Raw genomic sequence first — 17,077 nt, forward strand, 5'->3', positions numbered from 1 at the left:
CTCTCAATGTTACTTAAAAATTACGCGAGATATCATCTTCCTCTGCACGTCAGACTGAACATTTTGTGATATTGAATTCATCACTAAAACTAAATAAAGGATGACCAAGCGTATGCACTATAGTGGCGTATTTGTTATTGCATGGAAGATCCGGTCATTCATATAATTTTATCTTAAGGTCCGTTGCGGGACCACTTAACGTTATCGTAGGGACCTTAATGGCATATCGTTGTACTCTGCACAACAAAACGAACATTTTGTGATATTGAGCTCATCGCTAGGTCAATTTTAAAAAAATAAGGGACGGCCTAGCGTGACACCCCGATGATAGTTAATGCTGCAACGACGATTGATACTTTTAAAGTAGCCGGCGAGTATTAATAACATACGATAACGAGATAAGCACCAAACTGGCAATCTACACGTCAATTCTCTCTGAGGTGCTCTACAGTCATGAGGCATGGAAGTTGACGGAAGCCGATTAACGAACTATTAGCGTTTTAGAGCGTAAGATCCTACGACCAATTGTGCAGTTTTTCCGAGTTTTCTTTGGAGATTTCGACCAGTTTTCCAATAGTTATTAATTTCTGAAACTAACGATATCCGAGAGAATCAAAATTTTTCTCTTGAAGTTTTCTGGAAAAATAGAAGACCTCGATTTTTTCATTATAATATCGACCCATGCACCTTCCAGCATTGTTAAGCGTGGCTACCAACCCCCCCCCCTCACCTTCCCGCTCTTTCCCCTCCACTCCCAAAATAAATCATTACTTTCCCCTACCGTCCCTTCATCAGTTGTAGAACCACCGTTTCTAAAAAATATATTAATATTAATGCCTGACCGCATTTCAAGGTCAAAGACTAAAAATACGAGTTTGGTTTATTATAATAATGTCCATCAATTATACCCACTTACGAAGTTTTATGAAATTTTGCGACCCTTCGGCCCATTTTGAAATATTCCATGCTAGAAGCGGGTAAACATATTACAATAAAGGCCTTTCTTGAATATATAATGAATTCATAAATTTGTAACCACAACGTAAAGGATTTTACTTAGCGAGAATTGGATGCTATTATTTTCAGTAAGTAGCAAATGGTTAAAAGCAATAGCAAAAATAAAAATTCGATTGTTTTAAAAGTAGATACAAATCAAAAGAAACATGGGGATGAAATGTGATAATGGGAAGTAAAATCTAATGAAAAAAGAAGTTCAAAAACCACCTGTTTGTAGCACTGCATTCTATATTCATACAGCTTTGTCTATATACATTTACCAAAAAAAACGCAAAGCATTCGGAAAAATCAACCGAAAGTTACCAAACGAAAACCGAAGAACGGAATCCACACACAACAACAACAACAACAACAAGCGAACGCAATCAGGCATAAAGGAGTGGCGTTAGATCGACCAAGCGTGAAAGTAAAAGTGTTCGTAACGATAGTTGTTCCGCCTCGCGCCGTTCCGACCGAGTCGAGTCGAGTTGAGTCGATATTCCAGCCAGGCGCAATGCAGGCAAACGAAGAAGCATCGAGAGTGAAAAATTAAAACATCAACAGCGCATAATTAGTGCAGCATGCAAAAACGAAAAAAAAGTGAAATGAGAAAAAAATTAGATCCATCCATAATTAATTGTGCATTGCGCGGGTGGATTGGAGACAGGCGAACGTGTGAAATGGGTTTTCCTCAGATTCTGGCTCACCTGTCGCAGCAGCTGGACATGCTCGTCCCGGATTTGGGTGTACATAGTTTTCAGTTTTTGAAACTTTTCTTCACTTGCTTTGGCTCGTTCTTCTTCGGCGTGTGCTTTTTCTGTGGATTGTTAGTTGTTAGATGTTGTTGAGTAATTTTCACTTAATTGGAATCGAGGTTTATCTTACGTTCTAGAGTGGGTGCTGATTGAGCTCGCAGCTCCAGTTCCTGCTTTTGAATTCGTAAGTTGGACAGTTCACCCTGGCTGTGTGTCAGCTGTGAGTTTAGCTGGTTGATTTGTTCCTCTAGCCGTTGCTGCACATCTCGCTGCTCAATAGTAAGTGCCTTAACGTAATTGGTGAGCCGCTCGATCTCCATCTGTAAATGTCTGATTAGGTCGTCTCGATCCTTGAGCAGCCGTTCCAGTTCCAATAGTTGATAGTTTGGAGCTGCCTGCTGAACATGGTTCTGATGATGATTGTGGGGAAGCTCGGGAATGGGCGGAGCTGCTTCGGAGGTGTCAATCAAGCTCTCTGATATAATTGATTCTGCGTCGTTGTCCATGGGTTCGGAGTCGGGCATCACTACGACTGGGGCTTGATAGTTGCCGAGGTCGCTCTGTTGTTCAAAGTTTGGTGGAGCATCCGGCAGCTTAGGAACTGTTATAAGATTGACGAAGTACTGCAGGTTTCGGGACTGATTGTAAAAGGATTTCAATTGATGGAACAGTGTTCGGAAACGTTCTCGATGACCGGTGAGTAGATCGGATGGCAGGTTTGCATGCAACTTGAACATGATGCGTACGACGAAGTCGTACAAAGGGTTGGAATCCTGAATGCAGGGGATTAGCGGGGCCAAACGACACTGACCGGGGGAAGTCATCGAACTGACGCAGAATGTGGTGATTGAGTTGAAGACTGCGAAAAAATGTATTTTGTAAATGTTGTTAGTGTATTAATTCTAACACTAAAAGTTTTCTACTCACTTGTCGCTTGCAGTGCAATAATGTCATCCAGATAATCGAAAATTTCCACCGCCAGTTGGAAGCTGTAAAGTAGGAATCGGATGAATATGGGTTTTGACCGAGAATAAAAAGCTGATAAATATACTAGAAGTTTATATCACCACCGCCGATCTGTTCTAGCTCGCCAGGTTTCAGCGCTAGGCTACCCGGTATTCGCGGGTTTCGATCGTGAAACTCCAACTTCGTTACCAGTAGCTTGGTGTAGTGCTTGATGCAAATTCCATATCCATCGTTCAGGTGACCCCACAATTTGCCTGCTTCGGTGAGCATTCCTCGGTGGCGCATCGAGTGCTGACAGCAGTGCGGGTGCCCTTCCCGAAGAATTTTGTGTAGTAAATGGCAAAATTTCCACGCTACTATCCGATTCTCCTGAACCGGCTGTCGAATCGCAATGGCCCAGAACGCGTGGCCACCTTTGCTGTGGAACGTCCCGATGATGGCAGCACGCACGTGTTTGACCTTTATGGGCGCTTCCACGTTACTGAGAGCCTTAGAGATACTCATCGTCTAACAAAAGAAAGAACCCCGGATAGGAAGGCGATTATTATTTGCTTTAAATTTCTTTTTAGATTGAGGAAAGAGTGCTGTGCAAAATTGATGATGTTAGTAATTAAACAAACACACTCTACTTACCAGATTGTAATATTCTTTGTCGGTCAACGACATTTTGCTTGATTTAAATGCTTATTAAATAGATAAACCCTATGTACAATTGTCGGCAGCTCTGCTCCAATTAGTTGAAATGCACTTTCAATTAGCTAACTCTTAGCTTAAATTTCTACGGAAAAATTGTTTGCAAAGAGAACAACTTTATAAGCAAAACTGCTTCAAGAGTGAGAATGCTCACTAGGAAACTGTAATCAGTCTAATGAAAATCTTCCGATAAGCAAACTTTCGTCTTGTTGCCATCAATCAATCAACGGATTCCGGCTTCGTTTTGATTTTTTCTTCGGTGTTCGACTTTTCTGCTCTTCCGCGGGGTGATGCACCTTTCTTAGCACAGTTATATTGGTTGCTTAAGTTTTCCACTCTGGTGCGCATCGAAAGTAAAAGCTGATTACTTTGGATTAATTTATGGCCGTTTGAATCTGCTCTGCAGCGTAATACAATTATCGAATCTTTTTCTACACGATGATTTATAGTTTAAGCTGATTTTTTTTGCTTTTCAAATTAATTGCTCATTTTTAACCCAGAATAGGGTAGCTGATGATTAGTGTGACTGGCGCATTTACACAGCGGTTTAAAACGGAGATAGAGATACACTTTCCTTATATGATCTGAAATGAAATAGAAAGAAAAAGAGCAACGATGCAGAGAAGCACAAAAGAAGCTTTTGGAGATTTTTTAAAATTTTAGATTGCGGAAAAATTTCTTTTGAAGGACGTTGATAAGCCCAGAATTTTGAATTGTTTCCTGCTTCAACTTATGCGAAACCGTGTAACAAGTGTATTTGAACCATAGGTTATTTATATGTATTATACTTGCAAATATAGGTTGAAGCTGTTTGGAATTGTCTGAAGTGAAATGATAAGATCAACCAGTAGCGTTGACAGCGGCTTAAATATTTGTCATCTACTAGAGATAACCTGGTTTGTAAAGAATTTTTTTAAACCTGAATTGAGATTTATCATGTTAATAATACGAACGTTTAATGTGATAGTTTAGGTTATCTGAGTAGTAATTAAAAGCAAAGCCTTGAGCTTAAGGAGATATGAGTCGTCATTGATTGTATGCAAATGTATTCTAAGTGTTCTGGATGGGAAAGAAAACCGTAGTGAATACATTTCTAAATCTAAATTTTTTTTTCGAAATTCGAAAAGTTAATGACGTCTCATTTCTCCTTAAACGTCTTTAAAGACTCAGGACTCTCGACAGACTTCGCATACGGTTGTTAGAATACAGGGTCTAGTACAATGAGATCCCACTGACGCTATCTAGCAGCAGCGCCCAGCCGAGATTCGAAGATAGGGTAACTGACCTATTAGACCAGCATCGTAACTCGAAGCTCACTGGGCGGTTGAGTAGTACAGTAAAGGTTGTCCTAAATGTTTATTTGGCTACAAAAAATTACTGCAAAGATTTCTAGAACAAATAACAACGCGCTAAGACAGTTCAAAATCAATCGCAAGCGCTAAGCGCGGATAATAAAGATGTTTATTTACACTATAGCGATACTACATAAAGAGTAAAGTGCGGAATACAACTTGGACGGTATCGCAATAGATACAACTACTGGCCGCAGTAATAATGTCCATACAGAAAAAAACGCAAGCGTTGAGGGAACTGGGTAGAAAATGAATAGAGATCTAGATCTTTTAATTTTCGAATTTTGTTAATTAATTTTCGTTGATTAATCTCATACTTTCAATAAGATGTCATTCCATCTCATCAAATACAACATAAGAGTGGTGTCGTCAGAATTTACCTCTTTTCATATCAACACAAGAATAGGCTGCTTCATCAACGGATCACAATCGCTTGGATTACTTGACACGGAGATACAAGCTTAATAAAATTAGAAGCACAAAAGGTTGATTTTGGAATCAATCATTCAAGTAATTTTTCGCTGCTATTAGGGACAATATGGCTTAGAAAACTGTGGGTGCCAACTACGATGCATTTTCTAAACGCCTTTGAAGGGCGGTAAGAAAAAAGAGAGATTTGAACTGAGTTGGTAATTTTCAAATATTAGGGCCAAAAGTTTATTGATTTTGAAGTTTTTGTTTTGTTTTTATGAGAGTTTATTTTCGCATTATCTGGACCTCTCCCATTGTTAGGGATCGCTCCTCCGTTCTCCTGTAAACTCCCCTGTAGCGATTTCCTTACATCAAGGTTTGCCAAGCTTAATGAAGAATCGGCCAGGGCGTTCCTCCTCATTTTTCTTTTCCTCATTTGGATTTAGATATCTCTTCCACCCTTTTTGGAAATCCCGATAAAGAAAGAGAAAGCATTTTTCCTCTTTTCCCTCATTATTGGTTCCTCTCATTTCTTTTCAGACCCATCACCACTCTCTATTGACTCCCAGCCAGTTGTACAACAGTTTTTGGTACGATTGAAAGAAAAGCGCAGTCCATTTTACTTGCTAGGATCACCCACTCTTGACGGACTGTCGCCTTTTTGTGTCTACTCATTTATGATCAATCTCCTCATGCCAATTGCCTCCCAGTTGGCTCGAGGTAAGACGCTGGTCCAATAAGCCAGTCGTCGTATGTTCGAATTTCGGCTGGGAGAGGCTGTTAGAGTCAATAGGATCGTAGCACTGACCCCGCACTGTCCTGTATTCTAACAGCTGGTTGCGAAGTCTGTCGTATAAAAAACAGAAGGTCAAATTTCGATAACGGAATTAGCACCCAGGCTTTGCTTCCATGCCAACTTTGGTGAAGAATGATCTTAGCATCTTGGAGTTTGGGCGGAATATTCATACGTTCACTTTAATGCATATGTATATAGAAGAAGAAGATAAGAAGATTTGGGCCTCCCTCTCAGAGGCCACCCTAACACCCTTATGTCTTCCAGCCACTTGGCCATCTTTTTTCGTATCAGAAAATTCCTAAAAAATGCAAGAAAAAAAGTTTATTTTTGTTATTATTCTTTATTTAAGAGGTTTTCAGCTGGTTCGTCTCTTTAAAAAACTAGAAGATGTACAGCCCTAAGGGTTGTAAGAAAGGGTGACGTGGGACTATATCAGATCATTAGATCAAAGACTAACTGTATTTCTGGTATATGTATGTTTATAAGAATCTGTGAGTGCCATGATGTAAGAGAAGAAGAGCGACATATTGAGCGACAATTTCATTGCATTCAATGACTTTGAAAATATGTGGACGGGGGTTCATAAGTACAACACCTGCAACAATTGAGACATAGAGATTTCTTTTAAAATTTTTAAATTAAGGTTGAAATAATAATGAATGACCAACCCACAGCTTATTGTATTAAATATGATTATGTGTTGCTTGACATGCTTCAATAATCTTACTTTAACTCGCTTGTGGCCTTTAAAATAGCCATTGGTTACAAATAACATCAAAGCCAAAGCACGTTCATCGCAAATATGACGTGCCATTCGAACGTCCTTCTTTTTTGACATGAATGGCAACAGGCACGTAAGTTAGCGGCATCTGTCTCTTGCACCGAGAAGTTATTACTAGCTTACTTTCACAGCTTACCGCTTGTTACATAGCAGAAAATATGGCACATACTCAAAAATTTCTGTCTTATTTGAATGAGAGTCCTTATCCTCCTATCACAGTGCACAGGGGTGAGGGGTCTCAAACCATCATAAAATAAATTCATGCCTCCAAAAACCGCCACATGCCAAATTTGGTACCATTTGCTTGACTAGTTCTCGATTTATCAGGAAACTTGTATTTCATTTGTATGGGATCCCCCTTTCTTATAGAAGGCAAAGGTCCTAATTCACTGGAGAAAAAATTCCTGCCTCCAAAAACCCTCACATGCCAATTTTGGTTCCATTTGCTTAATTAGTTCTCGAGTTATGAGAAAATTTGTGTTTCAGTTGTATAGGAGCCCCCTCCCCTGTTGAAAGACGGTTGAGTCTCAGTAAACCATAGAAAAAATTCTTACCTCCAAAAATCCCGACATGCCGAATTTGGTTCCTTTTGCTTGATTAATTCTCGAATTATGAGGAAATTTGTATTTCATTTGTATGGGAGCCCCCCTCCTAAAAAGGGGAGGGGTCTCAATTGACCATAGAAAAAAATTCTGTCTTCTAAAACCCCCACATGCTAAGTTTGGTTCCATTCGCTTAATTAGTTCTCGAGTTATGAGAAAATTTGTGTTTCAGTTGTATAGGAGCCCCCCTGTTAAAAGACGGATGAGTCTCAGGAACCCTAGAAAAAATTCTTACCTCCAAAAATCCCCACATGTCAAATTTGGTTTTTTTTGCTTGATTAGTTCTCGAGTTATGAAGAAATTTGTATTTCATTTGTATGGGAGCCCCCCTCCTAAAAAGGGGAGGGGTCTCAATTGACCATAGAAAAAAATACTGCCTTCTTAAACCCCCACATGCTAAGTTTGGTTCCTTTTGCTTGATTAGTTCTAGTGTTTTGAGGAAATTTGTGTTATATTTGTATAAGAGCCGCCCCCCACCTCTTACGCCCTCCATAAAATTGCTCTCTAACCTTGTCCAAAAAATTGCTGGGCATTTTATCTATCCAACGGCATATAAATTGTTCAGTTTCGTTCAGTAGTTTAGTAGTTATTACCATTTGAAATCTCTATAGCTCTAAATGTTGCTTGAAGGCATTTTATTTTCAGAAAGTTTTGTTTTCAGGTACACTCAAGTCGCTTATTACGCGAAGGATACCATGTACGCGTAAAAAAACCTTGTAAATTTTAAAACTACGTGTAAAAAAGACATTTTGGGCACATTCGCGTAAACTTCGATAATCGCGTAAAAACCTCGTAATTCTTAAATGCGCGTAAAAAACTGCATAAATTCCGAAATTCGCGTAAAACACAACAGGCGTAAAAAGCGATTTCAGTGTAGGAGAGAGTAGTTAACAGTGAGACAACAGGAACATTGAGTCAACGGGAATAGCTACGTTATAAAACATTCAAGATCCATGATATTTTCATGGAAAGTGAAGTTTATGAACCTACATCGCATAATGTAGTTTGAGAAAAATTTGGTGATTTTTTCATATATTTTTCAATAAGAATCAGGTTTGGTGGGGAGGGGGGGGGCTAAAAACCTCCTAAATGAAGAATAATAATAATGAACTTATTATTTACAAAACGCAAAAATACCTAAAAAGCTCTTGTTCGTTAACAATCTGGATTCGGAGTAAGGAATAGAAGATGAAGTAAAGTGCTTAGACCTAATTCTCAACTCCAATCATTGATTTTTAAAATAAAACGGTATGCATGACCTTCGGGTAGTGTGGTTGAGCAGTTTGTTACTCTTTAGGGTTTTAGACATTACGTACTTTGGCGATGGTATAATGGTAGAAAAGGAACTAGTTAAATAATATGGTAAATGTCCGTAGCTGAAACGAGAGATAGCTTTTTAGACCATTTTAAACCAGCCGCTGATTGGTCGAATCGGAGTTTGAAATGAAAAAAATACAGAAAGGGCACTCTACAGTGTTGTCAACAACAACATACTCCTAGCTTTTGGTAACATTCCTTGGCAACGTGTGAAAAGTATCAAAGATAGGAGAAAAGAAAACAAAGAAGCCAGTTGTCACGTCTCGTCTCAGGTCCGCAACAGCTACAGCTCTAAAAGATTGTATCCAATATCAAACCTCTTCATTCTAACCGGAAAGGGGCTATGCTTTGTCAATATGTGGATGACACCGCAGGTCATAATTGTGGTCGCATTGGACACGTTCACTCTAGACATATAACAATCATGTGTACTTTTACAGCTTTCTTAAGTAAATTTCCTATTTGGAAAGGATGGTTATGAGGCTACGTTAAAAGGTTGGAAGGTCACGTATGTGCTGGTGTTTACTGTCGTGGACCAGAACTAAGGAAATATTACTCGTTGGGTAGTTACGGCAAGCTGAAAGTTTTATAATTATATGCGGAGATCAATTTTCCTTTAATTTCATCATCAATTTCATTCATCAAATGTTGATATGTTATCTACACATAAATCGTAATCATGCATAAATTAAAATCAACTTATTAAGGATTACCACCCTCAATGGGTATTGATGGTAAACCGATAAACGAGCCTCTTCCTTTCAGATTACTAATGAGAGAATCGCTTTTCTATTACTTTTCTAGAAAAATCAATTCTAGAAACGAATCATGTATTGATGGTTCATTTCAGGTGAATTGGTATTCTAAAATTGTACCGCCTAGTTAGCTTCGAGGTACGATGCTGGTCTAACAAGCCAGTCGTCGTATGTTCGAATCTCGGCTAGGCGGTGCTTGCTAGATGGAGAGTCAGAAGGATAGTTGCACTGGTCCCGTAGTTTTCCTGTACTCTAACAACCGGCTGCGAAGTCTGTCGATAAAGAAGGGTAATGTCTAAAGACGGTAGAAGCCCAAGGCTTTGCTTTTTGGTATTCTAAAAAATCATATATGCTAGGACATGCAAACTCGTAAACTTTCCGAAGAGACAATTGCGTAGAAAAATTGAAGCCATGGAATTGATCGTACGGATTCTATGCATAAATTAATGAAACTTTGGGGCAAATTACGAACCAATTATACAAACTACAAATTGCATTGCATGTATATATGTAAATGAAGCCATTTACGTGCCCCTGGAACGTCCCACCTTGGCGAGGATTTATAATGTCAATGTTAGCTTCGCATCCACTAGTAAACTTGGCAGGATTACAGCCTTCATAAAACATAGCTAAGCCATAAAGTAAAGCAGTATTACGGTTTTGTTATACCTGCAGCAAGTTTAAGGTATCATCCAGTTGTTTTGGTCATACAATTTCAGTAAATACATGATTTAGATATTTTAGATGTAATCGAAGTAATTATTCTTAAGTGTTTTGGTAAGTTTCAAAATTCAGTAAAGGAAACATTTTCATTTAATTTTAATACTATAGAGCTTATGTTCAGTTCATCAATACTCTATACACAAAGTATTCATTATAAAAAATTTCGTATTACAAAATATTCACTACACAAATATTTCAGGTTAAGGACATTTCAGGCATTTCAATTATTATTTAATGTAACTGTAACATCTACAGAAATCAGTGATCACTGATTCGTCACCGACTACGAATTATTTTCACAATTTGGCAGGCAAATTAGTCACCTTGGTTATGTAGATCACTGTCAGGAGGTTTATCCACTCTTGTATGTATATAACAGTTTACTGAACTTGGCAGAGTTTGCCCTCGCGAATGTAGTCACTTCTCGGTCGTATTCATACTGACCGGCAGGCTTCAAACGGGTATGAAAAAACTGCAGCCACAAATAGGATTAGGCATGAAGGAACCCAATCGATATCAGTGCAGGTGGTTGATGGGGTAAAGTGTCATTCTTTGTCCCATACCGGAAAAGAGGAAACAGTTTTTTATATCCACGATTACAAAGTGGACCAATGATTTATAACAAAAATGCTTTCACTGAAATTTCATTTTACCCCAAAAACGCCTTGTCCATTTATCAGATGGATGCGTATCGATGCCTTCGATAACGTGTCGGTGATTTTAGTTCGTGTAGCAAGTTCTTCGTCGTAAATACTTGCAGCGAAATCAACCGGGAACTGATTAGATAAGACCGGGTGAGTGAATGATACTGCCAGGAAAGCGTTAGCAAATGCTTCAGACAACAAGGATTCACCTTGGAATTAATCGATATCTACGTTAATCTGTTGAGTTTGCTTTCATTGACCAGTTTGCGTAATTTTCTCAAAATTGTCTTTGCAAAGTAATTGGTTAGCAATTTATGCAGGTTACTATATAATCATAAAGATTTAAAGATAAAATAAATGAAAAACACAAACAGCTACATGAAAGTGAAAGAAAAATTAAATAAACTCAATCATACCGAGAAATTTTCCCAACTATCAAGACAGCTTTATTATTTTAGCTGTTCTCAGAAAACAACAGCTACAGAAACAGCTCACAAGCAGTAGATAGCCCTTCTGATAATCAAACATCAATCACTTTACGGTACACAGTCTGCCAATGATTCATATCTTCCATGTGTCTGACTTTTAAAGTGTTGCGCATGGATTGTTTCACCGCATGTTAGATAGGGCTGGACTCGGTTCTACTGATAGTAATATGTACAACCTATCGTACAGCTATTGTTGCACACCGATCACATCATTCGATGTTTTAAGGTCGTGGTGCGGGTCAAAACGAAAGCAAAAACTTATATCATGAATGGATCAAAACAAGACATACATAAACAAGAGATCTGTGACGAAGCAGACTTCGAAAATTATAAATTATTCAGCAATGTGAATTTGTATTGATAGTACCTATTTTAAATTTGAAACATTCAAACTTAACGACAAGACATTAAAGCAAGATTATAAAAGTGAGTATGGTACTAAATGCAAGCCCTTCACTTCCTTCTTTCGCTCGTTTACGTATTCCTAATGCCTTAGAAAACCATCAGAAATAAAAAATAAAATTATGGCAACTAACCTGGTGGAAGCAAAAAGATTTTCTTTTTTATCTTTAAATTGTTGATTTTCAAAATATTTGTTGTTTTATGTATGGTTCCACTTATTGGAGAACACTCAAATAAGTTTACGTGATGCATATAAAAGTCTTATTCACCGCCCGAGTTATTTTCTAAAAAGAAGCACTGATGATTTGGTCCATGGTGTTCACTTGCCATGAATACGATGAATACAAAAAAAAACTATTCCATTAAACTTCACTTGCAATGAATGTAGTGATTAGTGAATGAAAAAAATTCAATTTATGAAACTTTGGTCACGAGTCCACAGTAGGTACTTGTTTTTTTATAACAGTAGTCTTTTCCAATAGGTAAAGGAAACGGTTGAAGAAAATCATGCAATCAAAGGTGTTTATAGTATCCAAACAGAGTGGGATAAGGTGTGAAGGACAACGAGCGGAAAATTAGGTAAAGGAGGGTCTACCGGTCCGTCCGTCTATTGGAAAGGACTACTGTTATAAAAAAATTACCCCATTATGAAGGTCAAGACAATGAAAACTGAGGTTGGCACTACTAGTTTGTTTACATGGTGCTATAGGATTCTACATATTTATTTATTTATTTATTTATTTATTATTAAATCAACGGGCTCGAGATAGTCCCAATGATTGGCGATAGTTACATAAAAATACAGTCAAGTGAGTAAAATACAAATGCAAATACAGTTTAAATATAACTCTACATCACTCGCGGTTTGCTGCTCCCGAAAAAAAGTTTGCAAATCTTCTGCCAAGTATTCGATGCGACAGATGAAAATCGAATAATGATGACACTTTTTCAAAAAAAAACACTGCATAAATTATGTTGTTGGCAGTAGCAGCTCCGTAATCGCGGTGTTGAGTCGATACATGGAAATGATTTTAAATTCATATTTATATTTATTTAGTCGCGTCTTGTCTGGCATGCCTTTATATTTGAAAAGCAATATTGTATTGAATTTACCTCAAAAGTGTTATTGAAGAAGGAAGGAAATCGGTAGGTATTTCCATTTACATTGTTTTACATCTATTGTATGGTATGTGATATGGTTGTTTATTTTGAACTAACGCGTTCTTTGCCTTTTATGTTGATGTTGTACTAACCGTTGTGCACAAGCATGTATACAAATGTGATGAACAAGTTCTCTAATGTACTTGTAGTCAGCTAAAGATATCTCATATGGGAAACTTTAAAGGCTGATTTATAGCCATTTTTAAGAAACCATTCGTAACACACTTGTGGGAAGGGTGTTGTAACGATGTGTTTACAGTCCGTCGACTTACTATACAAAATAGCGTTAACTCAGGAGCGTAGGAATCATGAAAATCTGCGTTAAAAAATTTATCAATGATCTCCTATTGCATCCGGGTTGGAACTGGATGAATTTTATCTGTCAGATAGGAGCAAATGAACACAAAAAAATCATTCAGTTCCAAACCGGGTTCAACAAACAAATTCGTTATTAGAGTGAATATTAGCCACCATCAACAGAAATTCTGCGAATCGTCGGAATACGTCAGTGAAAAACTAACGACCGGCCATTCACCGTCGATGCTCGTTAGTTATGCAGTCATAACTCAGGAACGATATATAAGCTTTTACTACTAAAAGGCAAACAATTGCAAATAAGAAAACCTGATTTAATCCACCCAGTGGTGAAAGGAACCTTTGTTATACAGTCTTACTTGCAATTTGAGATAGAAATCGACACGTTTGGTTTACATGAAATTTTTGGAAATTGAATAAGTTTACAAAATTTGAACCAGATAGAAGCACAGAAGCACTTATAAATTTTGATAGTTTCTTTTCTCATGAAATTGCTGAGTAAGTTGTTACTAATGAGGGTAAGTGCAAGTAAAAGTAAGTTGTAAGATGAAATATTATTCTTTAACGTATACATTGCGTAGTAAAGGTCTAGTTAATAGATTTTTGAACCATGCATAATTTCCTGTAACGCCATTCTATTTGATTCACAACAATAAAGTTTTCTTGAATAAATTTCATCAATTTTTATGAACCTTCGGTTACTCACGTTGTTGTATTTTGTACACCATATGTAGGTTTTTGAATGCCATATTGTTATATAGTTACAAATCGTATGTTACGTATATACTAACGTATATTCTTCAATAAACTTGTTATGAGCAAAATGTCAGAATTATTCAATGCATTAATACTTTAAATTGTTAGCAAAATAGATTAGCAAAATCCGACATCACAGAAAGGAAGCAAGTAGCATGTGAGGTGTACCGCAATTGGCCCCAACTGGAATTTTCTTTCGTTTCTTCATATGGAAAAATGGTGTCTGTGTGCAGCAAAACTACCAGCAAATGTAAAATGTTTAAAATGTATCCATCTGTTGGTAGTCGAGTAATTCGGGGTCAAAATCAGGGTATTTTTTATAATCAAAGTTCTACAGTTCGTAAACAAGCAAACATAGAGGTATACTATATTCAGCAAAGTTGTGTATTTTTATTATTTATACAACTTTGTAATACCTGAAAAAGTCATACAACAATTACAAAAAGAGCTAAAATAGAAAAACTGATTTTTCAAACTCATATACAATAAATAAGATCTCTTCGTTGAAGAGATAGAAGGTTACTGTCTTCAGCAAAATTTCTTATAATAATATGCTCTAAAACTTTGCAGAACACATCAATGTGTTATATTGAAACTGAAGGAAAATAATTTTTTTATTTCACTTTTAGGGGGATTAATCAAAATTCAAATTCTACCAGACGATAGAGCTTTCAATTTTAAGAAACTCTTCCAAAGGTTCGATAAACTTAAAACCAAGTTTTCCTAGTCAAAACTCTAGTGCGCACGTTTTCTTTGGTTTTGGGCTATTGTGCGCGCGAGTAACTGTGTTACAAAAGTTGGCGCGAGTGTTCGAGGGTTAATATCTTTTGACCTGTAAAACCAATTGTTATGAAATTTTGCATATATATTCGTAGTGTGAAAACCTCTTTGATATTAAAATAATTGAAATTAGGTTATTTTTCTTGGTTAAAATCATTATAAATTATTGTTAATTTTGGTGTGGTGTATTGAATTACTCATAACTTTCAAATTAAAGATCCAATCAAAAAACCATTCAATAGTGATCTATCCGGCTATATTACCTGCCAAATGAAACTAATAGCACGTAAATCGGTTTGGCCATCTCTGAGAAACAGGCGATCATTTGAACCTTGTCAAAACAGGTTTTTTAAGCATAACTTTTAAACCACTTGTTTGTTTTCAATAAAAATTGGCGTGAAGTTTAGCAATAGTGAGAGCTTTCATTTGGTACTAAGATCGATGAAATCGGTTATGTGGTCCCGGAGAAAACCGTGTCACGTAATTTTCACATTTTTGCTTATAACTTTTAAACTAAAAGTCAGACCACGAAACCATTTAATAGTGATATACTAGGTAAAAATACCTTTCAAATAAAAGTTATAGCAGACGAATTGGTACAACCATCTCCGAGAAATAGGCGATTGAAAATTGAAGCGCACACACATACACACATACACACACACACACACACACACACACACACACACACACACACACACACACACACACACACACACACACACACACACACACACACACACACACACACAGACATTGCTCATTCGTCGAACCTGATCGATTGGTATATGTGACACGGCCCTCCGGGCCTCAGATCGACTTCGTGTTTTTCGACCAATTCCTAAACCTTTGTTATATAGTATAACAAAGGTAAAAAAACTAAAAAATTCTTTAAGGTAGACTTGTTATTGGAGTTTTCCTTGAAAAAACTGTTTTCAAATACACTAGAATCTCGTTTTACGTCCGTTCATTTTACGTGATTTCGTTTTACGTCACTTTTTTTACGTCCAAAATTTGAATTAACGTCCTCTCGTTTTACGTCCAAAATTTGAATTAACGTCTTCGGGAAGGTTACTTAAATGACTGCCGCCTTCAAGATGGTATGGAAAATAGCGCAGAATTGACTCACTACGTGGCGCTAGCGTATATGTAGCATTCTTATACAAGCTGTATCTTGCGCTGCTGACTATCTAGAAAGTTGCGGTCTTCGGGAAGGTTACTTAAATGACTGACGCCTTCAAGATGGTATGGAAAATGGCGCAGAATTGACTCACTTGGTGGCGCTAGTGTATATGTAGCATTCTTATACAAGCTGAATCTTGCGCTGCTGACTATCTAGAAAGTTGCGGTCTTCGGGAAGGTTACTTAAATGACTGCTGCCTTCAAGATGGTATGGAAAATTGCGCAGAATTGTCTCACTTGGTGGCGCTAGTGTATATGTAGCATTCTTATACAAGCTGTATCTTGCGCTGCTGACTATCCAGAAAGTTGCGGTCTTCGGGAAGGTTACTTAAATGACTGCCGTCTTCAAGATGGTATAGAAAATAGCGCAGAGTTGACTCACTACGTGGCGCTAGCGTATATGTAACATTCTTATACGAGCTGTATCTTGCGCTGCTGACTATCTAGAAAGTTCAAAAGGCTATGCATTTTACACATTAAAGCTACTTTATAGACGTAATTTGATTTATTTTTTGTATTGATTCAAGAAGATTGTATATTTTTTTAATTTTTGTATATTTTTTGGATATATTAAGTTATCATGTTCACTGATGATGATGGATTTAAAATTGTTATTATTATTAATTTAAAAAAGTATAGAGCAGACTACACATGTTTGAGCCACGCGCGCGAGAACAGACATAGATAATCTTGAAATTGAATGATCAGGTTAAAGTCCTGAACAAAGGGTTCGGAGCAGCAGCTGGACAGGCTTGGGTTCGCTTGTGGACTTTGGAACTCGTATACCATCGCTCACGGCGGTACCGAGTACCAAAAGACTGCAGGATCTCCCTCGTAGTTCTAGATCGTTATCTAGAACCAATTCTGACTAGCTGGGGCTCAAAATATTAGGTTCGATTCCTAATCAAGTCCAGATAATTTTCGGGTTGGAAACGTTTTGGACTAGCCTTGGACATTTTTTGAAATTTTGATATTCACTTGAAAGTTTGATATGTCTGTATTAGAAGCCAGTTCGCTATTTGTTTTTATCACCTGGCTACAATGTTATATCATAAATATCTTAATTAGATAAATCGTCTCGCTCAAACCGTTGTAGGGGTATGAGGTGGGACCATCATCATCATCATCATCATCATCAAGTTGTGGTCTTCGGAAAAGTTGTTCAAATGACTGTCACCTCGGAGATGACATGGAAAATAGTT

The 17,077-nt window shown here is 37.4% G+C and overlaps 1 protein-coding gene across 4 annotated transcripts in view; it reads right to left on the reverse strand.

Annotated features, from left to right (window-relative positions):
- Positions 1-17,077, reverse strand: part of LOC128733752 (huntingtin-interacting protein 1) — a 55,202-nt gene that overhangs the window by 12,944 nt on the left and 25,181 nt on the right. For 3 of the 4 annotated variants that reach the window (XM_053827528.1, XM_053827529.1, XM_053827527.1), the window contains exons 2-6: positions 3,351-3,994; positions 2,803-3,224; positions 2,679-2,740; positions 1,882-2,610; positions 1,704-1,813 (exon numbers count right to left, since the gene is read on the reverse strand). In XM_053827528.1, coding sequence (XP_053683503.1) covers positions 1,704-1,813; positions 1,882-2,610; positions 2,679-2,740; positions 2,803-3,224; positions 3,351-3,383 — 1,356 coding nt within the window. In that variant the 5' untranslated portion in view covers positions 3,384-3,994. The remainder of the gene's footprint in view (positions 1-1,703; positions 1,814-1,881; positions 2,611-2,678; positions 2,741-2,802; positions 3,225-3,350; positions 3,995-17,077) is intronic. The other variant, XM_053827526.1, reaches the window with a different exon arrangement.

This window comes from Sabethes cyaneus, chromosome 2 (genome assembly GCF_943734655.1).
Source record: "Sabethes cyaneus chromosome 2, idSabCyanKW18_F2, whole genome shotgun sequence".
Taxonomy (NCBI): Eukaryota; Metazoa; Arthropoda; class Insecta; order Diptera; family Culicidae; genus Sabethes; species Sabethes cyaneus.